This window comes from Herpailurus yagouaroundi, unplaced genomic scaffold (assembly GCF_014898765.1).
Source record: "Herpailurus yagouaroundi ecotype Mexico unplaced genomic scaffold, PumYag 187, whole genome shotgun sequence".
Lineage (NCBI taxonomy): Eukaryota > Metazoa > Chordata > Mammalia > Carnivora > Felidae > Herpailurus > Herpailurus yagouaroundi.
The window spans coordinates 31,269,092-31,293,802 of NW_024412418.1; the positions used below are offsets into that span (position 1 = coordinate 31,269,092).

At 46.2% G+C, this 24,711-nt stretch overlaps 1 protein-coding gene and 2 long non-coding RNA genes across 4 annotated transcripts; 1 reads left to right on the forward strand and 2 right to left on the reverse strand.

The window, feature by feature from the left end:
• Window positions 1-798: 798 nt before the first annotated feature.
• On the reverse strand, window positions 799-6,055 carry LOC121043670 (uncharacterized). Its single transcript, XR_005796967.1, has 2 exons — window positions 5,943-6,055; window positions 799-1,271 (listed from the first exon to the last, which is right to left on the reverse strand). It is a non-coding gene; the product is annotated as an uncharacterized LOC121043670 (long non-coding RNA).
• E2F8 (E2F transcription factor 8) lies at window positions 5,965-23,779 on the forward strand. Of its 2 annotated transcripts, none has more exons than XM_040495651.1 (13): window positions 5,965-6,067; window positions 7,256-7,382; window positions 9,392-9,670; window positions 10,053-10,209; window positions 12,619-12,933; window positions 13,159-13,320; window positions 14,913-15,050; window positions 17,065-17,268; window positions 17,578-17,665; window positions 17,916-18,447; window positions 22,060-22,192; window positions 22,307-22,695; window positions 23,002-23,779. In XM_040495651.1, exons 2-13 carry the CDS (start codon window positions 7,368-7,370, stop codon window positions 23,182-23,184), a joined length of 2,595 nt encoding a protein of 864 aa, XP_040351585.1. In that variant the 5' UTR covers window positions 5,965-6,067; window positions 7,256-7,367; the 3' UTR covers window positions 23,185-23,779. The 2 variants fall into 2 exon arrangements, with proteins under 2 accessions (XP_040351585.1, XP_040351584.1); XM_040495650.1 differs by lacking the exon at window positions 5,965-6,067 and adding an exon at window positions 6,552-6,926.
• LOC121043671 (uncharacterized) lies at window positions 13,332-16,440 on the reverse strand. Its single transcript, XR_005796968.1, has 3 exons — window positions 16,330-16,440; window positions 15,262-15,287; window positions 13,332-14,078 (listed from the first exon to the last, which is right to left on the reverse strand). It is a non-coding gene; the product is annotated as an uncharacterized LOC121043671 (long non-coding RNA).
• Window positions 23,780-24,711: the final 932 nt, after the last annotated feature.

A 24,711-nucleotide genomic window follows, 5' to 3' on the forward strand; every position in this document is an offset into this window, starting at 1 on the left:
CCCTAATGTGTGAATGTTGTGCTAAGTCCTTTACATCCCTTATCTCATCTAGCCCCATAGCAACCCTTCAAGGTGGGTGTTTTGATCCCTATTTCAGTGAGGAGGAGAATGTGAGGCTCAGAGATGTTAAGTAATTTAGCTAAGGTCACACAGATGTAACGATGAGGTGACTTGGAACCACAGTCTATTTCCCTCCAAAGCCCTAACTTGTATCCACATCCTATCCTCGTTCAAAGAAGATAACCGACGGGAAGATGCCTCTCCCTTCTCCAAACCCTGAGTTTCCTTAAGAGGCAACCATCTATGATATGACATAGATGCGACATTATCACAATGACACCAAGCTATAACAAGCATCTGAAAATTTTGGTTAACCAGTATCTTTCCTTTTGTAATAAAAAAAAAAATGTCATTTCATATCATTCGAACTAACTTGAAAACAATTATAGACTCTTATTTCCGAGATTGAATTTGGAACAAAGCTTAGCGCTATTTAAAATGCACATGTATGGGGCGCCTGGGTGGCGCAGTTGGTTAAGCGTCCGACTTCAGCCAGGTCACGATCTCGCGGTCCGTGAGTTCGAGCCCCGCGTCGGGCTCTGGGCTGATGGCTCAGAGCCTGGAGCCTGCTTCCGATTCTGTGTCTCCCTCTCTCTCTGCCCCTCCCCTGTTCATGCTCTGTCTCTCTCTGTCCCAAAAATAAAATAAACGTTGAAAAAAAAAAATTTTTTTAAATAAAATGCACATGTAAAACTATCCATTTTGTGGGCAGATTCAAATGCAATCTACTGTAGCCAATTTCCATACTGAAACATACTGTGAGATTTTATTGAGCATTTGCAGTGAAAGCTGAGAGGAGAGTTACCTACTTCTTTTTGGAAGATCCTAAGTATTTTGTCAACAAAAGGAATTACGTATGTCCTAGTCAATCTCTGTATTGTATGATAAAGCAGTACACTGAGCAGCTAAACTCTACCAAATTATGTCTGGGTATCATGGGATATCTTAGGTCAGATCAGATCCTGAAATCCATGACTTCAAGGGGAATTCACAAGTGCCACGGAGGCACTGTTAGAGGAAGAAGTGGGAGACTGGAGGGCTCGGTGACGGCCTGGAAGCCTGTGGGGAGATGCCACGGAGCCCGACGTGGCTGATCGGGACCCTGTTCTGTCTTCCCGGCTCCCCACTCCAGGACACACGTGACAGCGGGGCCGAGGTTGAAGTAACTAACTTAAGCTGACTTCAGTGATCATTCCATGAAGGTCATGTCCCTGCAAAAAGAAATAGAGAGAAAGAAGAGTGGTAAGTGAAAGGCGGGCCTTGTCTCTGTCATCAGAGGACAAGTGCCCGGCACAGTCCCTGGGCTCAGAGCAAGTGACTCCTACATGTGGCCGAAAGGAGGAAAAGAATAGAATATGGGTTCCTAGGGGAGAAAAATACCTACGGAAAACTCACTAACTCGCTAAATAAGTCCAACAGAGGAAGAACGTAGAGAAAAGTCACGTCTGCTAGATTGAGGAGCGGCAGAGAGGTCTCACATTTAGGAGAAAAAAATAAAATGATAATAGTAATAATAGTAACAGCAGTTAACGCTTTGTGCCAGACACTGTTCTCCTGCTTGACTGTAAATTCCAAAAGGGCAAGGACTTTTCCTCTTTCACTCACCTGTATACACAGCGCACCTAGTTCAGGGCTTGGAAGGCATTCGGGACATGCTATGCATTTACTATGCTTTAGTAAATGAATAGATAAAACAGTTATGCGTATGGGGGGGGGAGGTGGAAATAGTAAAGTAAAAAAAAAAAAATTTTTTTAAGGATGGTAATTATGAGCTCATTTTCTCTAACATTATTGAGAAACAAGTAGGTCTCAGGCATTGAACTTGGCCCTGAAGATAAAGAGGTTAAAAGACAAGGTATCTTCTGGGCTTGGTGAGATGGCACTCAAGACTAGGGCCTTATTCAATGAACCGACACTTACCAAGCTCACCAAGCTCCTGTTCTGGGACAGGTACCCAGCTGGGCACTCTGGGGAGAAAGAGATAAGGAAGTCCCTCTCCCTGCCCTCCAGGAGCTCACAGTGGTGTAGATGGGGTGTCTGTACCAGAGATGGGTGTGAAGGGTTGTGATCAAGACAGGACATAAGGAATCTGCCTAAAGGGGGTCAGCCCAGTTACCTTTCACGACCAGACTTCAAGCAAAAGGTGATCATTGCTAACCATGGAGCTTTTGGGATTCCTGCACTGACCGGGACTTTTTCATGTAATAAATTCCTGCCCCCACTCCCAGGAATCTGTATATATGCATTTTTAATGCTCTAGAACCTGGAAAAAATGGGTTCTTCCAATCTACAAATAAGCACTAAGACTACATGATCCTCAGCTCTGTGATAATTTTAAGATGAGATGACATAGTAATACAGCGAGCACAGAACTCAGACTCCCATTCTATAAAAGGGTCTTCAGTATTTTGTGTTCAGTTATCCCCAAAGCATTTAAAAAATTTAGATGTGGTAATTGCTCGATATATGGAAGCAACTGTTGCGGCTGCAGCGGAGTCCAGGGCTGCAGATATCCATCCAGGGCTCATCAGTTGAGTGAGGTTTCCCACAGGAAGCCAAGGAGAGCTGCAGGAGACTTCTCCCACAGCCGCCTGCCCCTGCCAACAGGCTCGGACCAAATCTAGCTCCACAGTCGGCACAAGCCAGATCCAGGCTTGTCCCACCGCCTGCGTCCCTTGCTTGTATCCACCCTCTTTAAACCCTGCCCAGACTGGACCCAGCACAATTCATCTGGGGACAGAGCAACCAGTTGAAAGAACCGGGGAGGACTGAGATCTGGTCAGGAGCAGCTGCGATCTAACCCCGCACCTGGGGATCTGTGCCATTTAAAGCACTAGACAGCTGTTTTGTGGTGGCTGTGCCAACTCATGCTGTTGAAAAAGCGCAACCCCCACATTGCCCCCTGGTCAAACTTGGGAGGTGGGCGGCAAGACAAAAAGGTCTAGGAGCCCCACCAGCTAGGGCACCTCCCTCTCTAGCCCTGGGGCGGGGGGCGGGGGGGGGCGCTGCTCTTTTCACTGAGTGCGGCTCCGGTGGTGATGACAAACACATGATTCCCAAATCCTGAATGTTACCTTTGAATCTAGACACCTCAGACAGCACTCCTCATTCCCCCTCACGTCTGGTATCTTTTCTCCTTGATTAGTGCTTAACGTATTACACAACATCTCACCCTCCAAGTTGTGCAAACCATGAAGGGTAGCAGCAGAGAGTTGAAAAACTGGTCTAACTTCAGTGAGACACAGATTACACAACACGGTGAACAAAAGACCAGAAATAAATGAACGAATATTCCCTTGGATTTTATAACTAATCGACAGAACGCATGTTTGATGGGAAATTTACAAGATTTCCAACCTGCCCCCTCATCGAGCTTCCTTTTATATTCATGCTGAATTTCAAACCAACACACGATAGTGTCGAGGAGAAAGGCTTCAGCTTGCTTTTTCATTACCTCTTACATAAAAAAGAGTTAAGACTTCAAAACCACACCATTTCACTCTTCATAGAGCTACTTTTCATCAGTCAGTGACTTGGATTGTACTTTCACATGCTTCAATAAGATATGACAATTGTCACTAAAACAAGGACTACACGTCCTGCTTTTTCTCTATTTTGTTACGCTGGGGTGCGGGGAGGGGCAGATGCTTAAAGATCCTTCTCAGGTGTCGCCAACCTTGTTTTCATAGGAACTTTCAGAGACCCCGTGAAATCGGATGATATATGAACCGGGAGCAGGGAGACCTGGATTCCAATTCTGACTCAACAGCTAACGTGGCCATCACTTAACCCTTTCTGTGCCTCAGTTTCCTTCTCTATAAAGAGGGACACAACTATCCTGTGAAGGAAGTGAGGCCCGGCACCAGCACAGTGAAGAAGAGAGCTTTCAGTGGAAAGCCCTTAGCGGTAAACAAGACTTGGCTTTAGATCCCAGCCCTGTCATTTAGGGACGGTTACTTTAAAATGCTCTGCTTCCCTTTCATGGCCCGTGGTTAACTAACACCCATGCTGAGTATCAAATGAGATGCCATCTGTGCGGTGTCAGCAGAGGTGGCTGTTCCTTGCGCTGTGTGCCTCACAGGTCCTTGGCACTCGGACCTGGGGCATAAATGCCCACGTAGATCAGATATGAACCCATTCCTCACTGCCCCTGAACACAGGGGAACGGGAGCACTCCCCTAAGGGCTGGGGATGGGGGACAGGGAGGCAAAAATCTGAAACTGCGGCTAAAGCAGAAACACCCACTGCCCCCCTTTTGTTCATGCATGTGTCACCACACCTTGCTCTAGAAAAGGTGTACCCTAGTTCAATAAAAACCAGCTGCTTAGCGCTGCTGGTGGTGAGACTCTGCCCAGTGACTCTCTCTTTATTGTAAATCTGAGACCATCTGCACAGCACCCGCGAAAGGCCGACTTCCAAGTAGAAGCGCCTTCCTGAGCAACATTTGCCTGAAGTCGATATGGCCCGTGCCCCCCGGCTGGCGGCTGGAGGAGAGGACAGGGACACCAGGGCGCTAACCGTTGGGGCAGCCACCCTGTGCACCCCTAAGCTTGAGATCTGCGGGGTGAAAAAGCCACTGCTCGCCACCCGGACCCCCGGTCCTACGGTCTGTCGCTGCGGCGCTGCGACCCCAGCCACCGTAGCACAGCATCCCCGCCCTTACATTGCGTTCGTTCGGGGATAGGAGACTGTCCCGCGCTGCAAATCAGCACTGGTGATTCACTGACACGTAAGTATGAGTGGGACTGGGGGATCGGGGTCGTGGGCCTTGCTGGAGCTTAGAGACGCGAGACCACAAAAAAGAGGGAAGAGCTCAAACCAAACCGTCGGTAGATGGGCGCCCTGATCTAGGCGCGGTTGGGCAATACATGCGGTACCGCGACTCCAGCGCAGGTCCCCAGAAAAGGGGAAACGCTTTAAGGCAGAGAACCGCCGGGCAAGCCAACGCAGGGCAACCCAATCCGGGCACAGGCAAGGCAGCTCTGCCGCCCCGGGCCTCGGTTTCCCTGTCTGCAAAACGAGGGCTTTGGACTAGAGCGTCTCCCAATCCTACTGTTAATCTAGAACTCTGCAATATTCCATGCTGAAACTGTCCGAGGATCGGAAACCGGAAAAAGAGGGGAAAGTGAGGGAAGACGACTAGGGAGGGGAAAAGGACGAGCGGGTGGGAGACCACGGGAGGGAAGAAGGCAGACGCCCGGAACTGGCTTGGCGGGTTTTCAACCTTGCTACTCCTCCTCCCACACCTGAGTTCTCACATCTCGGCCAAGACCCCACACCCAACGAGTTTGGGCACCAGTTGGTCAGGCTTCCCCCTCTGCACACCAATTTTCTAGAGGCCGTGGGGCAGGTGGTGGGCAGCACAATAATGCATGCCAGAGATGGAAGGGGGGACGGTCCCGGCTGGGGTCCGGAGGGCAGGTGAGTGGATCTGGGGCTGGGCAGGGAGTGGGACCGCCAGACCGGGAATCGCAGAGCGCCCGCTTCTCAGTCCTCGTGCCCCGGGCGGGCCAAACTTCATTCCCCAACTTTAGCAAGGGGAGGGGGTATTCAGGGGAGAAAAAAAAAAAAAAAGAAAAAAGAAAAAAAAAGTTGCTGAACTTTTCCCCCAACTCTGTCTCGGAGGCGGACCAGAGGGCGGTGCCTGCACCCTGATTCGCCGCCGGCTCTTGTCTGGAGGCTGCGATTGGCGCGCGGGGTCCGGGGCCGGGAAGAGCGAGCGTGGGGGAGGGGAGCGGCCCTCCCAGCCCGCGGGATCGGCTCGCGCCGGGAGCGGGTTAATTTCAAATCGGGGGCTTGACTGCTCCTGGACGGTCACGCTCCCTCTGCCCGCCCGCCGGCCCGCCAAGCCCGGTCCCGGCGTTTCCCTCCGTGGCACCCACCTCGGCGCAGCGTGAGGACCGACTGACGGCCCGACACGCGGGCTCCCGGACCTGAGCGGGGAAAGCGGTGCCGAAGTGTCCCCCGCTTAGCCCCCGCAGGCTCCAACCGTGAAGTGAACTGACAGGTCAGCGGGACGCAGAGGGATGCGGCACCCAGCCGGCCCGGCACCGGGAGAGGGATCGGGAGGGCTGCGGCAGCGACGGCCGTTTCCCGCCTCTCGCTCAGCCGGGGGCCGTGGAGGGAGGAGCTGAGCTCCCGCGCAGAGGGGAGGGGGCGAGCGAGGGGGAGGGGCGGGGACACCGTGGTTCCGGGCGCGGGTTTGCCCGCGCTCAAGCCCCGCGCAGCCAAGGGGCGGTGCCGGCCACGGTCCGGCTTTCCGCGCCAAATTTTTAAATCGAAGGCGGAAGGTCCGGACCCGCCCCTGGCGCCACCAACCAATCGCAGGCCCGCGTCCAGCTCTCTGATTGGTTAGGAATCGTTGCCCTGGGAACGGCGAGGATGCTGTCTGGGAACTGCAGGGCTGGTGGCGCGCGGACTGGGCCCGGGGGGAGGGGTAGTTGGCTGGGCGGAGGGGGAAGTGCGCGGGGCGCGGAGCGAGTGGCGGCCGGGGGACTGTACCTGGTGGCTTTACTGAACCAATGCAGCCTCCTTGGTGAGATCCAACATCGTGGCGTGAACGCGCCACCCGAATTGAGAGTACACCGCGCCTTTCATCTTTAAGGATGTCCTAAAAAAAGAATAAGTCTTAATCATAAGGCGCTCTTTAAATACCCGGAGTATGTTCGGAACTTAAGAGCTGAATTTGGAAGTTTCCCGTCAAGCTATTTCCCAAGTCTTTACTGCTGAGCCTGTGCAAGTGTGTGTCAGGGGAAAAGTTCAGGCATCAAGATGTACACTTTTATCCAGATGCTTGGGGACGTGTCTGCTCAGCCGGAAGCAGGGCTGGGACGCTGGCTCCGTCCCCAACCCTGACCTGTGAACAGGTGGGTGTTAGTGCTTCCTACAGTCCTTTTCGGTGGGGTCTGGAGAATGGCGTGCCGTCCCTGAAGGTGGGAGAAAGCTGTCACTGGAAGTTCTGTGGTTTGCTTTGAGTCTCGTGACAGTGGATCGGTTTGCTGAAGGAATTTACTGGCGTTTGATGGGAGTTCTCTGCCCAGGAGCGTGATCTCTGGTCGGGAATAAAATGTAAATGTAATTTGTCATTTTTTCGTTAGTCTTTGTTTAAGTGGCCTCTGGTGTCCATGAGGGAATATTCAGCCGATCTCCTGGTTTTATTTTTCTTTAACTTTTTCTATTTCCTTTTCTTTTTAAGGATATTAAACGTTTTAATAGAACTGATTGAACTACTTAAACCATCAGGGTGTTGGGAGCAACTCCAGTTTTTCATTTTTAAAGAAACTCTAAATGTATGAGAAATTTACAGAATGGAGAATGAAAAGGTACCTTTTTAACTTTAGTATTCATCCTCGCAGTTTTAAAAGCAATGCCATCCTGATTTAACCCTATGGTTTTCCCATATCCAATATCTTATTAAAGCTACATCCCTTTTTAGTTAGCTTCTATAAAAACCCAGAAGAAAGGGAAATTTAATTTTTAAAGAAGGGAAGAGTTTGGCCAGAGTTAAGGTAATCCAAAGCTTTTAATAGTTTGATTGCAAATGGAAGTCTCAAAGAAATAAGCAGAGAGAAAAGGTATTTTTTTAAGAATAATAAAATTCGTTGGGGCGCCTGGGTGGCGCAGTCTGTTAAGCGTCCGACTTCAGCCAGGTCACGATCTCGCGGTCCGGGAGTTCGAGCCCCGCGTCAGGCTCTGGGCTGATGGCTCAGAGCCTGGAGCCTGTTTCTGATTCTGTGTCTCCCTCTCTCTCTGCCCCTCCCCGTTCATGCTCTGTCTCTCTCTGTCCCAAAAAAATAAATAAACGTTGAAAAAAAAAATTAAAAAAAAAAAAGAATAATAAAATTCGTTAGCTGCATTATGATATTTCTCAGAATTCTTGAACAATTAGAATTTAGAGAGGGCATCTGACGTGATTTGAGATCAGATTTCTTTTCGAGATGATTTTCTACTGAATCGGCAGCTTCTTAAACTTGGGGGCCATAAATACTATTTGTGAGATAGGCATTTTGTAAATAAGAATTGTCAGCAGGGGTGTCTTGATCAGCGTCCAGCTACTGATAGGTTGAAAAATGCAAAGTTCCTAAAAGGTTTAGATACTAGTCAAATGAGAATTGCTCTTGTGCCTGATAGTCCGAGGTAAAGGACAGCAGCCTTTAGAGAAATCCCATTCTCTAGAGAAATCCCATTCCTGCACCTGCCCAGGAGGGTCCCCCATTGTATTCATCACACTGATTTCCCTGGAAGAACACCATAGCTGGATTGAGGACATTCAGGTTCAAGGCCTGTGTAGCCTCTCTCAGCCAGCCTCTCCTCTTCTGCAGACCAGAATTACATGTAGGATATGGTGAGAATACAAATAGAAAAGCACTTGATAAATCCTAAGGAATCACGGACATGTTAAACAGCCCCATTAATCTTTGTTCCTAAAGTCACTGAGGAATTAGTGAGTCTCTGTGTTCTTTTACTTATTGTCATTCCAAGCATTTCCTTTAAAATAGCGATGGATAGAGAGTAAGAATGTGTGAAGTCCCCAGTGTCCAAAAGTGGAAGAAACATAGTCTCCATTACTCTTACTTGTGAACTGCTATTCATTTACCATCATGTCTCAGTGGCAGTCCTGCCTCTGCCAGGAACCATAACTAATTTTATCTTATGGGGCCCCATTTTTCCTTCTATAAAGTGAGAAGGTAAATATTGTAAGAGCAGACTTTCTTTGCTCGTCGGCACTCTGGGTTTTGCTCCCTTCTAGCTTTTGCCTGTAAGTATGACCATATGCCAGCCCTCACCCTGGTCTCCTTGGCTTTCTGACTCTTCCACATCAGTGGTATTTTACTGAGCACTCAGTGTATGGAGCCATGTGCCAGATGAGACACACACAGATGAATAGGACATGGTTTCTGCCATGTAGGCCTTTACTTATTGCAGTGTTGTGTGTAAAAGTCACTCCTAGGAGCTTTGGATCATTTAAAATTAGCAGTCCTATTAGAGGAAGCTGAGTGAAAGGTGTATGGGAACGCTTTATATTAACTGCAACACTATTCTAAATCAAAAATGATGTCAAGAAGGTTTTAAAATTCTGCCTTGAAGGTTTTTTGTTCAATTCTTGGAACATAGGATGAACTACAAAATTAAAAATGGGAAATTTAGCTAGTAAAAAGGACAGTAAGTGTCAAGTGATCATTGGGATAGTTACTAATTTAATCGGCCCTCTAACCTCATTAGGCACTTTTCCCTTGACAATATTTTATTTATTGTACAATTTCTAGAATCGAAAGCTGTATGATAAATCCTGTTTTATGGTGGATTTAATTATTTGCTTGTTTTAAACCAGGAAAATCTCTTTTTTGAGCCACATAAAAGAGGACTAATGAAAACACCTCTGAAAGAATCCACTGCAGCAAATATAGTGTTGACAGAGATACAGCCTGACTTTGGCCCTTTGACCACGCCCACCAAGCCCAAGGAGCTCTCCCAGGGAGAACCGTGGACACCAACAGCCAACCTGAAAATGCTCATCAGTGCCGTGAGCCCCGAGATACGAAATAGAGATCAGAAAAGGGGGTTGCTTGATAGCAAAAACGGATTACCTGAGGCCAAAGATTGTTTGCACGTAGGTTTGCAAAAGGCTGGGAGGAGGCTGGTGTGTGTGTGTGTGTGTGTGTGTGTGTGTGTGTGTGTGTGTGTGTAGGAGCAGGGAGGAGTAGCTATTACAGAAGTGCCAGCAATATGAAGCATCGACACCCACAGACTTATTAGCCTGCTTCGGAGCACAGGACTCCATCAATATAGCACTAGGAATCCTGAGCCTTTGACTTATTTCAGCACAAGCCTCCTTTTTCGATCTGCCACACAGTTTACACTGGCTCCTACCTTTCTACTCCCAGTTTTGCAGCTGTTGAAGCTAAGCATGTTAGCCGTCATAGGCAAATGACCCTAATAAATCTGTCCAACTCTATTTCCGATTCAGACATGATTTACCTCTTCTTTTGTAGGAACACTTATCTGGAGATGAATATGAGAAATCCCAACCAAGTCGAAAAGAAAAAAGTTTAGGATTGTTGTGTCATAAGTTCTTAGCACGATACCCTAACTACCCCAACCCTGCTGTGAACAATGACATCTGTCTTGATGAAGTAGCTGAAGAACTTAGTAAGTATGCAAAGAGCTCACCATTTAACCATATAACCATTTCAGGTTAATAATTAAAGTGACTTCATGGACTTACTCCTTCAGACCCACGCTCATCTAGCCAGTGTTCTTAACGACACAGATAATGCCACATGGAAATTATAAATCACTGAAGGCTTTTATTTATTTATAATTTTTTAATGTTTATTTTTGAGAGAGAGACACACAGAGCGTGAGCAGGGGAGGGGCAGAGAGAGAGGGAGACTCAGAATTTGAAGCAGGTTCCAGGCTCCGAACTGTCAGCACTGAGCCCAATGCCGGGCTGAATTCACGGACCGCAAGGTCATGACCTGAACCCAAGTCAGTCGCTTAACCTACTGAGCCACGCAGGTGCCCCTCTGAAGCCCTTTTAATTTAAGAATAAAGGCATATAGTTTCCAACTTCCGTGAGTTTTCAAACAGAAGTAAAAAATCACAACAGAGATTGCTTCTGATTGCATTTCAAAAGCTCTGAAGCTGTAAAGAAAGACAACATTGGTTGTTTGTTTGTTTCTTTGTTTTTTTATGTTTATTTATTTTGAGAAAGAGTGGGGAGGGGCAGAGACAGGGAGACAGAATGGGGAGCAGGCTTCCAGGGCAGAGTCCCACACGGGGCTGGAACTCAGGAACAAGCCAGGAACCAACGGTGAGAGCCTGACGTGAGCTGCAGTTCAACACTTACCAACTGACCCACCCAGGCGCCCGGAGAAAGGCAACATTGTTTTATGACTTGTTTCAAAAACAGCTACAACTTTGAACTTTTGTCTGCACTCTCTGGGCTCCCTCGCTCTCTCCTTGAAGAGCTAGGCTGGAGAATGGTATCTTCCTGGTTTGTGATGAGCCTGTTCCGTGAGTAGAAGCAGGGCTCTAGCATCGCCTGCCACTGGGCACGATTCTGAGGACAATACGTGTTGGTGTTTGGCAAGTTACTGTGATCCTCCTACCCCCTTTATTCTTGTCTTCATAGACTTGAATCTAGTTATAGCTAGAAAGGGGTCTGTGGTAAACTTGGGATACTTTTGGAGTCATGAAAATCTCAGAGTCTGAAACTGGAGAGATAGGAAGGATATTTTAATATGTAGCTGTCACTCCAGGAAGAAAGTTTTGCTCTTCGGATGCGTGTTTATAAATACTGACTTGATTTCCTATTTTTAAGAATAGCCGTTTAGATTCATCTAGTCACACACAATTGTAGCTGTGCAGGCTGTACTTTTAATTCAGCAGGTAGCTGTTGATCACCTACTGTGTGCCGGGCAATACTGTAAAAGCTTGGGATAATGTCAGTGGATAAAAAGAATAACACCCTGGGGTGCCTGGGTGGCTCAGTCAGCTAAACATCCAACTCTTGATTTCGGCTCAGCTTATGATCTCACAGTTTCTGAGTTTGAGCCCTGTGTGGGGCTCTGCCCTGGCAGCCCAGAGCCTGCTTTAGATTCTCTGTCTCCTTCTCTCTCTGCCCCTCCCCCTGCGAAATAAACATTTTTTAAACAAAGAATAAAATCTTTCCTCCTGTGGAACCTACTTTATAGCGGGGGGAATAGATGAGTGTGCAAAGGACAGATAAGGAGAGATCATAACAGATATGCAAAGCACATAGCAAGCAAGGTATAATAACATGTTAGGAGGTGATACATGCTGTGGGGAAAAATAAAATGTAGAACAGGGTAGAGGGGGACCAGGAGGGCTGGGAGTGTGTTTTTGCAATGTTACATTAGGTGGTCAGGTCAGGCCTCATTGAAAGGGTGACATCTGAGCAAGAACTTGAAAAGATGGAGGTGAGGAGTGATGAGGGCATCTGGAAGAGGGATTCCAGGCAGAAGCAGCAGCCCAGGAAAAGGCCTTCAGGCAAGGGCACATCTGGCAGGTTCCAGGAACAGCAAGAAATCTCAGTGCTTTGTACCTATTCTATGACAACTGCCTGTGTGTGTGCACACGTGTGTGTGCATGTGTGTGCACACACGTGCTTTGAAGAGTAATATAAAAAAAAAAACAGCTTGTAATGTGTGGGGTTTAGAATATTAAAAGACTTGGTTTTGTCACTGACTGGCTCTGTGCCTTGGCCTGGGCTACGTAGCAGCCTGAGCCCCCTTCCCTCATCATTAAAGTGTGAATAATAATACCTGCCTCACCAGTTTAGGATAAAAATTTCCTAAAGCTGTATGGCACAGAGTAGGTCCTCAATAAATGTTACCTTTCCAATTCCTATTATCGTTATTTACACGCTATGAGAGCAGAAACGTGTCTGGCTCGTCCTTACGCTCTCTGTTGAGTGTAAGTAGAATTGTGTCATCCAGACCCGCTGACTCATAAACCGTGGAAGAAAAAGTTACTCAGTTCTCTACACGTTGCAAAACCTGATCCTCGTTGTGTACCGTTGCTCATTCTTCGCAGATGTTGAGCGGCGACGCATTTACGATATCGTGAATGTCCTAGAGAGTTTACACATGGTGAGCCGCCTGGCCAAAAACAGATACACTTGGCACGGGCGACATAATCTCCACAAAACCCTGGGGACTTTGAAAAGCGTCGGGGAAGAGAACAAGTATGCCGAGCAGATTATGATGATCAAGAAGAAAGAATACGAACAAGAGTTTGACTTTGGTAAGACCATCAGCCTAGAGGATCATATCATCAAATCGAACACCGGCCAGAATGGACATGCGGACATGTGTTTTGTCGAACTCCCTGGAGTGGAATTTCGGGCAGGTGAGCCATGGTTGGAAGAGCCTGGGCCACAGGGCCCTCCTCCTGGGTCTAAAGAAAATGGTTTCTTAGAGAACGCGGTTCTAAAGCAAATCCTGCCTTTTAACATGCTAAAACGCTGCGGTTGTCAGCTGTCTGATCAGGTTGTGGTATTTTTAGCCCTGTTACTTTAGAAGTCACTTGTCCCTTCATGAATTTTAATTCTCTAATCCTCCTCCTCCTCCAAAGCTTCTGTAAACAGCCGCAAAGATAAGTCTCTAAGAGTGATGAGCCAGAAGTTTGTGATGCTGTTTCTGGTGTCGACGCCTCAGATAGTAAGCCTAGAAATTGCTGCCAAGATTCTAATTGGGGAAGACCACGTGGAAGATTTGGATAAAAGCAAGTTTAAAAGTAAGTGTCAGGACTGCCGTGGGCTTTCGGACCTATTCTGAAACCGTAAAATGTCGCTCAGAAACGTCTAAATGAGCAATACATTGTCAAGTGGGTCTGGAACCCAGATCTCTGCTCTTACAGGGAAGGGTATAAATAACTCTTCTAAAATTGTTCCCAGAAGTGACCTGCAGCCCAGTTGAAAGAATAGGTTCAGCCAGACCTGCTCAAAGTAGGAAAGGGGCCTGGGCTGGGTTCCCGATGCAGAGCTCTGCCCACGCCTCAGTGACAGGCTTTGCAGGAGCCTCCAGAAGAGGAGAGTGTGGAGAGAAGTGCTCAGCACATGGGAAGGGTCTGCAGCATGCCCACGTCTTCTGGAGGTATCAGCACACCTCCACGCAGGGCATGAGGCTAGCCTGAACAGGGGACCCGCCTGACGAGGGGACCGCTGTGGGGAGTGCCCGGGAGCCATCACACCGACTCCTTTCCCGTTCCTGTAAAGCTGTGCTAATCCCATGAAAGTATATTCAGACATCTCCAGGTTGATAGTGTCTCTATAAAGACAAAATTAAGTCGAGGGTAAAGGCAGTAATACTGGCAATTGGCTCGGGAGATGTGCAATTTCAACCCACTACGGATGGGCTGCCTGCTTTTTCTCACTCACCAGACAGTTTTCAGCTCTGCGTTTTGCTAGTTAGTCACAGCCTTGGAAACCATTCCAGGAACTGTGGATGTGTACTTTGCTGCATCCGCAGGGAATTCAAAACCTTCTGGCATGGCTACGAAGAACAAGGTCAATTTATAATTTTGTGGTATCAAGCTGGAAGTAAAGACCAGTTTCTTGTAATAAAACTTTTTAAGGTGTGTAAGATGTGTAGAATTAACGAATCAGTGATTTGCATATAACATAGGGACAATATAAAAGTTTACAAATTTGGGGGCACCTGGGTGGCTCAGTTGGTTAAGCATCCAACTCTTGATCTCCGCTCGGGTCATGATCTCATGGTTCGTGAGTTCGAGCCCTGTGTCAGGCTCTGACCTGGCAGTGCAGAACCTGCTTGGATTTCTCTCTCTCTGCCCCTCCTGGACTCTGTCTCGCTTTCTCTCAAAATAAATAAACATTAAAAAAAGTTTTTTTTTAATTTACACATTTTGATGGGTTATGGCACCCTCCATGCTTATGATACCAAATAAATCTCATTGGTATAAACTGTCACAAGTTGGAAAGCAATACATTTATCATTGACGCTTCATTTCTACTTGTTCATAAAATTCTTCTGAATCTTCATTAGAGGATTACCAGTAATGGGGACTTTTTACTAAAAGTTCTGTAACATAGTTCCCGATAGGGTGATCTCACAAAGTCATTTTTCCTTTTTCAACCTCTGTCATTTCTAAATTCAGTACCAGCAGTAACAGTCTTTTCAATATTTAAAACTATTTTCTTGTTTGAATTAACGCAGTATCACCAGAATAACTTAAAAGAGTCACATTTTTCTCTGCCTGACATTGATGACTAGGATAGCTTTTTGAATATACATGAAGTCCTCAAGAAGCAAAGTCTTTTGATCTTTCATTATTCCATTAAGTGGTATATATCTTTTATTTTCCAGCAAAAATTAGGAGGTTGTATGATATCGCTAATGTCCTGAGTAGCCTGAATCTTATCAAGAAAGTTCATGTTACGGAAGAAAGAGGCCGAAAACCAGCTTTTAAATGGACAGGCCCAGAAATCGGTCCAAATCCCAGTGGTATGTATTTGTTTTCCTTCATTCTTTGCTTCATTGTTTTCAATTAATGTGCGTTGGGAGATGTTCTCCCTTCCCCTTCCTGCCCACATTCCCACATGGAAAGAACATATATAAGTTGTTGGAAAGACAAAGACGAGTGCCAATATGGAAAGTCTGGCTACTGGTTCCATCAACAACCCAAGGGCCAAAACACCTCCAACCCTGTACTCACGAGGCAGAATCTGTGCGTGACAGGATCTGAAAAAGTGGAAAGCATCACAAAACATAAGATACTATTGCTTAATTGTTAGGCTGCCCAGTGGCCATAACAGAGCCTACACACATCGAGAACATGAAGTGAATTCACTCCAGTATTAATATTCTAGTCTCCATCTCAGCTCCAGGGTTCTGACATTTTATGTTCCATCAAAGATCCCACGCAGAGGGGCGCCTGGGTGGCTCAGTCGGTTAAGCGTCCGACCTCAGCTCAGGTCATGATATCACAGTCCATGAGTTCGAGCCCCGCGTCGGGCTCTGTGCTGACAGCTCGGAGCCTGGTGTCTGCTTCAGATTCTCTGTCTCCCTCTCTCTGACCCTCCTCCGTTCATGTTCTGTGTCTGTCTCAAAAATGAAAAAATATCAAAAAAAAAAAAATTTAAAAAAAAAAAAAAAAAAGATCCCACGCAGAAATGTTTAAAGTAGCAGGAACATGGGCCATGGGGGCAGAGGGAAACTCTATGTGGCCTTGAACAAGTTACATCTCCAAGGCTGTTTCCTCACCTGCAAGATGGGAAGAAGAGTGGTATCTTTGCAAGGTTATTGCAGTTTTGAATATACATTGACTGTTGAACAATGCAGGGGTTAGGAATGCAGTAAAAAATCTGCATATAACTTTTGACTCCCCAAAACTTAACTACTAATAGCCTATTGTTGACCAGAAGACTTACCAAGAAAATAGTCAGTTAAAACATATTTTGTATGTTTATGTATCATCTACTATATTCTTACAATAAAGTATGCTAGAAAAAAGAAAATCTTACCAAGGAAATCATAAAGGAAGATACGTTTACAGCACTGCACTGTAAAAAATCTGCATATAAGTGGATCTGCAGAGTCCAAACCTGTTCAAGAGTCAACTGCCATCTCAGAGAGAGGTCCTTTGATGCAGGGGATTCAGAGTGCAGGCTCCAGGGCCAGACTGATGGGCTCATATCCCAGGCCCACGTTGTACTAGCTGAGAGAGCAAGGTCAGTTGATGAATGTCTCTGAAATGGGGATGCATTTCCTAAGAAGTACCTACCTGGTGGAGTTGTTGAGAGCGTCTTCGTCCATTCAGCCTGCTATAACCGAATACCATACACTGGGTGGCTTATAAACAACAGAAGTTTATTGCAGTTCTGGAGGCTGGGAAGTCTTACGAGAGCCTGCTACCTAGATGGCTGTCTTCTCGTCATAACTTACATGGCAGAAGGGACTAGAGAGTGCTGTGGGGCCTCTTTTATAGGAGCACTTACTCAAGAAGGCTCCACCCTCATGACCTAAGCACCTCCCAAAGGCCCCACCTCCTAATGCCAACACATTGAGGGTTAGGATTTCAACCTGTGGACTTGAGGGGACACCATTATTCAGTCCATAGCAGTGAGAGCCACCATATTTCATCAGGGTAGGACTCCACTGATTATAAGATGCATGATTTTATATATATATATATATATATATATATATATATATATATATATGAGATAAGAAAGAGAAACCACTAATGATTATACTCTAGCACACCACTGGTTGGCTGTAAGATGCTGTGGGTTTCAGAGATGTTGAGGTGTGAAATCTTACCTCAGAACTCAATTAAAATAAGATTAACAAGGTTTTGTACAGAAAGCCCTTCAGACGGTGTCTATCCCAGAGCTGGTGCTCTATAAATGTTGCTGCTTTCATTCCTAAAGATCATTCTCGACCTACACTTTGACTTCATCTCCTACGAGGAGGCCGAGCCAGCCGGGTTTCGACCCCCTGCCCTTCTCTCTTTCAGGACGTGGCCAAGTCCTTCCTTTCCCCCATTCTGATCTAGAAGTGAAGCGGCCTTCAAAAGACAACTGTGCCAAAAACCTCTTTTCCACGCGTGGGAAACCAAACTTCACTCGACACCCATCTCTGATCAAACTGGTTAAGAGCATAGAAAGTGACCGGAGAAAGATAAATTCTGCTCCCAGTAGCCCCATCAAGACAAGCAAAGGTATGTTTTCAGTCACATCAGGCTCTGCTCTGAAGAATTCCTTTTTATCTGATTTTTTTTTCACTTACTTGATCCCTACGGTACTTGTTAGAGATTTGTTTCAATACCCATATACCCCGATCCACTCACTTGAAGCCTAACTCACGTATGAATGAAAAGACGAAAAATAATTGGTGGGTTTTAATGGTTATGTGATTTGGAAGGGAGGTGCGTGTTTTCTGTTCCTTTGACTTCAATGATGTTTTATCTGTGTGAGCATTCCTTCTTTTGCTGTGACCAACACCACCGCCCCCCTTTCTGTTTTATCAGCTGAGAGCGCTCAGAATCCGGCACCCTTCCCAAGTAAAATGGCTCAGCTCGCAGCTATTTGCAAAATGCAGTTAGAAGAGCAGTCAAGGTAGGTTAGTAATACTCTTTAGTAGCAGGATGAATTACTTTTACGTTGCATCATTAGGATTACTTGCTTTACGTAAGAATACGCACTAGCCTTGGAGACTGGTGAGACCGTCTTCTCTATAACTTTTATGCAATCATTGCAGAAGCTACCTGCTCGTTTCATACACGCACGGCTACAATCTGGCCCAGGCTTAGAACATTTTAGAGAAGATGTGTTTCCACTGTGTCATATTTTACATCTTGTCTTTTAGCGAACCCAGCAAGAAAGCGAAGGGACAGCTGGAAAGATGCGGGCACTGCAAACCAGTGTCTCCTCTGCACACCCCAGCAAATGCTGAGCTGGAACTGACGGCCCCGCCCCTCATCCAGCCCCTGGGGGTGGTCCCCCTCATCCCCAGCCCATTGTCACCTGCAGTGCCCATGATCCTACCTCAGGCCCCTTCAGGCCCGTCCTATGCCATCTACCTGCAGCCTGCCCACGCCCAGACCGTGACGCCACCCCAAGGCCTGAGCCCGACAGTCTGCCCCACCCCCTCTTCTAAAGCTACAAGATCAAAAGACTCCACAGATGCCACCACCGAGAAGGCAGCCAATGACGCCACCAAATCCGGTGCCTCCACCAGGCCTGGAAGCTTGCAGCCAGTGACTGAGAGACCAGGTGCGAAGAACCGAGACAAGGAGCCTGCTGGAGAAAGAGGCTCAAAGAGGGCAAGCATGCTCGAGGACAGTGGTTCCAAAAAGAAGTTTAAAGAGGACCTGAAAGGACTTGACAGTGTCTCCACAGTAAGTACAGCCCCGAACCATGTAAAGCTTTAGGAAGTGCACAGTTGATTAGAGGAGAATTTGGTAGCTTGTGAAATTTACCAGAGCAAAGAGCAGTTTCTCAGAAGACAAGGTTCTGTTCCTTAGTGTCCCATAATCCAAACAAAGCCCCAGACAGCTAATCCCCTGACTGGGATGACGGCAGGGACATTTTTAACCTTTGGAGGAAGGGATTATTTGCTCCCTTTTTAAAGCACCACGGGTGGTTGTCCTTAAGTCTGTTGCTGTGTCACATACTGGAATGCAAACAGCTGTCACGAAAGTCTTAAATAATTTACAAGCAGACGTAACCCCAAATGAATGGGTGGATGCACAGGGTTCCTGTAACTCCTGCTTTCTGAGTCATTACCTAATGTTTGTTGGATGTCACGTACCTGGCATCTGTTGCCCGCAAGATAAACCGTCCCCTCTGTTTTAACTGTCCACTTAAAATTTAAACCAAAATTTCTATTTTATGTAACAGAAAAGTCCAGCGTATCTTGGCAGATTGTAGGTACACTTGATGCATTGGTTTCTAGAGACTTTGATGTTCCAGGTAATTGTTTTCCCTAGGTGGAGTTAGGTTCAGGAAGGAATTAACATTTATTAGATGCTTACCCATATACAGGGCAGCAGAAGTACTAGGCATTTTAAAAAAAAATTTTTTTTTTCAAACGTTTATTTATTTTTGGGACAGAGAGAGACAGAGCATGAATGGGGAAGGGGCAGAGAGAGAGGGAGACACAGAATCGGAAACAGGCTCCAGGCTCTGAGCCATCAGCCCAGAGCCTGACGCGGGGCTCGAACTCACGGACCGCGAGATCGTGACCTGGCTGAAGTCGGACGCTTAACCGACTGCGCCACCCAGGCGTGTACTAGGCATTTTTATATAGGCTATCTCATTTTTCTCCCTCAGGACAATTACATATGGAGGACATTATCACCAAATAAACACCACTAAACATGGAGGCAGAAGTTAATCTCTCATTTTGTCCCTGCTATTAACTCAAGTTATTTTCCTTCTCTACATCTTGTTTTTCCACATCTATAAAGAATTTATTCCACGACTTTTTCCTGATCATCTACTGGGTATAAAGCACCGTGCTCTGGATCAAATCAAACCCAGCACCTGCCTTTGGTGACTGTTGCTTTTGAATACTTGCCCCAGGGCCACGTTACAGTTTTTGTGAGGTTAAGTGAATTTATTACATGATAATATACATAAAGGGGCTTGTGATCCTTTTAAGGCACCGTATAAGCTGAAGGGTATTATCTGCAACTGTTGTTATTAAAGAGGCTTTAGAGTTTGTCAAATCTTCCCTGAGGATGGCCTCATGGTAACCATTCAAAACATCTATTATCTTGGCATACTATCATTTTGCATGTAATATACATGCTAAGGGGAAAATCACAAGGCTTTGGCTTGATTCAATTTTCTGGGAGGTCCATAATCTCTTTGGGCCAATGGATATGATTTAATAATGGTCTCCTGTTGCTCGCTTAGTTATTCAGGATTAGGATTTTCAGTAGATAGATTTTCCGTGTGCCCCTGCTTCTCTTTTCATCTCTACGGCTTCATTTTGACCATTTCTTTTTAGCACGGACTAAGCTGAACAAAGGAAATGAGAGATTTGTGTGTTAGTTCATTCAACAAACATTACTAAGAATCTGCACTTCTGTGGGTGGAGAGAAGACAGTTTAGAAATAAACACAAATATGTCAGGCAATGAACATAAAACAGGCTGATAGAATAGGAAGAAAGGGATAAGAGAGCTAATGTAGACTGGATGAGAAGCATGCAAGCTGAAATATACCAAATTCATTCGACCTGCTAATTAACAGTTCTAATTAAAAAAAAAAAAAAAAGGAATTGGCATCTTAGGTTGAAAGATTTTGTGATGAACGTAGTCTGTAGAAAATTGAAAAATAATTATTAGAGTACTATAGGTTTTGCTAAAGATTTGAAAGAATTAAACCAGCCACCAGAGTAACTTGTACCGTGAGAGTGTGATGAACGGTAGTAAAGAACAGCTACTTGTAAATCGCCTAAATCCACCCATTAAAACTTTCTGTTCCTGCGGCTTTCAAGGAACCGACGAGTAAAGATAGGGAACAGTGCCAAACATTTCAGAAACAAAACTGATAAATAGCAGTGTCGTGGAACACTGTTAGCCTTGCAGATTTGGAATTCTCTGGTTCCCAAGGAAAAGATGGGACCTATTAACAGCTAGATCAAAGTGTAGACTGTTGTTTTGACAATGGTGAGAAGAAAGATCTGAAGGAAGATAAAAAGAGGGCCCCCAGGTTACAAGAGCTGCTTTTAGCTTTTGCCAGGCCTGCTCGTGGTAAGGCCGAAACAGACTTTTCAGGCAGTTCAGCCACCCATGCAGGCTCTCCGTTTGCTAAAGTACGGGGGCCAAGCAGGCGTGGTGGGGGGTACACACAACCCAACATTGGCCATTTCTCTTTAGGATATAACTTTATTGCCTGAAGCTTTTGCTCTGTGCCACGAGGGTCTCCAGTATGAACTAATCAGTTCTCTTTTCAACTATAGTTTTTGAACTCTGGTGCCCTGCCCTTCAGTTGGCGTGTTATAAGCGTGCTTGGTATCACCGGAACCTAAAGTGCTAGGAAGAATACATCTGTAGTCGTATAATTACTTTATTCTAAATCAGGGGTCAGCAAACCTTTTCTGTAAAGAGCCAGGTAGTAAATATTTTTGGCTCTGTGGGCCCTATGGTCTCCGTGCTGCCTATTCAACCTTGCCATTGTAAAAATAGAAGAAAGCAGGTATGTACAGAACACAAATGAATGGGCATGGCTGTGTTCCCATACAATGTTCTTTACAAAAGTGGACAGGAGGCCAGATTTTGGCCCAGGATTTGGCAGCCCCCTTCTCTAAGTCAACATTTCTTAAAATGTTTTCCTTGAATACCAATACTACCAAAAGTTTAGCTGCTCAATTGCCTGGGAAATGCTACCTGCTGGATGCTCCTCGGGGATTTACAATGCATGCCATCATTAAAGCCCCCCAGGAATTCTCCAGTAAAGACACCGTTTTCCTTTGTTCAGTTAACCATTTCCGTGGCAGGTTGGACCACGATTCAAGTCGGGACAACTTGCATCCCATGGAAGTAGGGTTCCTCGGAACACTCTGGGAAGTTACCACTCTACATAATTCAAGAACAACCATAGAATAATACAGCAATGCCATTATGGCATCCAACGGCATTAAAATGGTTCTGACAGCACCACATCACACCAAAAAGTCTGATAGCAGGACTTAGGGATGTCAGTGGGAGGGGATATGTTGGGCAGATCCTATCTCTAGGCAGGCTGACTGCTAGCTTTAGGACACTTCCTAAGACAACAGATAACATTTAAGACACACATGGTTTTCAAAAGTCAGGAATAGAAGGGAGGGATATTGTCTTCAGGGAGCCATATAGCTGGGCCACCCATAGCCCATACCATTGGACGCTTTGGTCCTGATGAGACAACCAACCACTAAGGGATAGGAGTCCTGGAACAGGCACATGGCCATTTTTCTTCCATATTTGTGTGTAAAATAAATCCTTCCTCCTTGTTTTCTAGACCTTGTTCCCATCAGGATACCTAATCCCCCTCACCCAGTGCTCATCCCTGGGGGCAGAGTCTATTCTGTCTAGTAAAGAAAACTCAAGTACACTTTCCCCAAACCACAGGATCTACAGGTCCCCAATCACAGGTGAGTGTATGTAAAACTATTCAAATGTGGGTCAGGCTCAAGTTCACTTAAGCCTTGTAAGCTTCTTGGACAAATGCCTGTGCTTTTAAGATATTTTCCCCCCTTGTCTTTCAGGTGTCATTCCAGTGACATCATCCGAACTCACTGCTGTTAATTTTCCCTCTTTTCATGTAACACCTTTGAAGCTAATGGTCTCACCAACTTCCGTGGCAGCTGTACCTGTCGGGAACAGCCCGGCTCTCACTTCGAGCCACCCCATTCCCGGTCAGAACCCGAGCTCAGCCATTGTAAACTTCACACTGCAGCACTTGGGACTCATCTCCCCCAGTGTGCAGGTGTCTGCCAGCCCCGGAGCCGTTCCTGTGTCTCCAAGAATAGACCCTGTTAGTGTTGTACCAGAAAATGCAGGTACTCAGCAAGGAAGGGCCACCAGGTACGACTCTCCAGTCCCCGGCCAGAACCAACCGAGTGGACAATCAGTTGCTGCGACAGGGGCACAACAGGTGAGAGTATTTCCATTCAGTGGATTTTTTTCCTGGGGTTATTAAGGCTCAAATAATATCACAGGAGATTCGCTTTTGCTTTGCTTCTTTGGAGAGGGGAAGGATGGGAGGAGGAGACTGAAGGCCTAGCTGCCTTCCAAACCCAGGAAGAGTACCCAGAGAGTCCACAGTACCCCCAGCCAATTGCAAACTATGCCAGGCTCCTACCGTGCGATATGCCCTTCCGGTCCAGCCCTCTGAGGCTATTAGGCCATTCCTATCTGTGTGGGTTTGACTTCCTTTTCCTCTTCCTCTCTTTCCGATCAGCCTGTTCCTGTGACACCCAAAGGGTCACAGTCAGTGGCCGAAAGTTTCTTCCGTACCCCAGGCGGACCAATGAAGCCAATGGGCCCATCCTGCATGGATTTCGATGGTGCTCATAAAACCTCCGTGGGAACTCTCTTTGTCCCACAGCGAAAACTGGAAGTCTCGACAGAGGATGTCCATTAATTGCCAGATCTGGCTTCATTTAATTTTCTAAAGAGTTGTTTAATGAGAAGATATAATCAGACTGATTTGGAGAACACATTCTCTAAAAATATTGTAAATATGTTGGGGGTTTACTTAATTTCAAAGCAGACACTTTTTTCTCTACACACACACACACACACACACACACACACACACATATTTGTACTAAGCCAATTTCAGCCATCAGTCCTATCAGATAAAAGCAAAAAGTTGAACCTCAGGTATATTACCTCCCGGGGGGGCGGGGGGGGGGAAGGATTCATTGTCTCAGCTGTGCCTATGCTATTATGCAAAGTAACTATATTAAAGTTGACTTCCCTTTGAGTGAATATGTGACATGCCCAACGCCGCATCGTCTTCGACTTTGCACAATGAAAATGCTGTGATGTATAATGTTGTATTTTTAAATAGGAGGGCTATAGCTGTATTTTTTGTAATTTCTTTAATCTGTTCTTGTTGCAGTGTGTCCTTTTGTAAAGTTTGCAACAATCCTCAATCAAGTCTATGGAAAAATTATTTATAAACTGTATTTTTAATCATAAATTGTTCAAAATTAAAACTTTTCTAAAATATATTTCACATTTTCATTTGGCCAGTTAGGACGCTGTTGGGAGAAAATGAAAACTAACCTCAGAGGCAAGTCCTTGGTAAGGAGAATACCTTCTGGGTTCCTTTAGACCTGCCAAGTGTGTACAATGTTCCCGTGTTCCTCCCCCCTTTTGATCCCCCCCTCACATGGCTCTACTTTCTGGAGTGAAAATGGCTTTGGAGAGGCTGTTGCTTGTCCCGGGACATGCAGCTAAGTCTCCTGAGCTTTCCACCATGGCCTGGGCACTTAGAAACCAAAGACAGGAGCAGAGGCACTTCCTACCCTGGCCGCGAATGGCCAGCCTCTGGCCCCATCCCCTGCCGTCTACAGAGGAGGGGGCGCTACAGCTCCAGTCCTACCACACTTTCCAAACAGCCCGACTTCAGGGAAAACCGCAATGGGGAGTCTAATTTACTCCAGGAACCACCACACTGAACCCCCATGAGCTCTAAGGGAAGGAACGAGCTACAATGTGTTGTTATGTGTGCATCTCCTTGACCCCTTTGTTATGGGGATGAATTACACCTTCAGAATTGACACGGGCCTTCACTGGTCAGGGTCTTAAAGCATCAGCATGATACCTATTTCGTATATACTTACTATATGCTAGGTACTGCGCTATACATTTTAAAGACCTAGTCTCCCCGAGCTAAGACGATGAGGTCACAGGCTCATAGAGATTAAAGCAGTAAGTCCAGAATCCCATTGCTAGAATACGCTTCCACATGTATGCCTAGCTGCCGTAGTAGGAACCGAGCACACTCCGGGTATTCTAAGCATTTGTAAGGTCATTCCTCTTGAATATACATGTTTTGTTTCTAAAACCAAGTACAGCGAAGAGAGCACATTTTCACAACGACTTACAGACTCCCCTTCCTTCACACCATTAGAGAACTAATATGAACTATTTCTTCCAA

Coding starts and splice junctions, on each gene's coding strand:
- E2F8 (XM_040495651.1), top strand. Junction 22,193..22,306: donor CTACAGGTCCCCAATCACAG/GTGAGTGTATGT, acceptor CTTGTCTTTCAG/GTGTCATTCCAGTGACATCA. Junction 22,696..23,001: donor CTGCGACAGGGGCACAACAG/GTGAGAGTATTT, acceptor CTTTCCGATCAG/CCTGTTCCTGTGACACCCAA.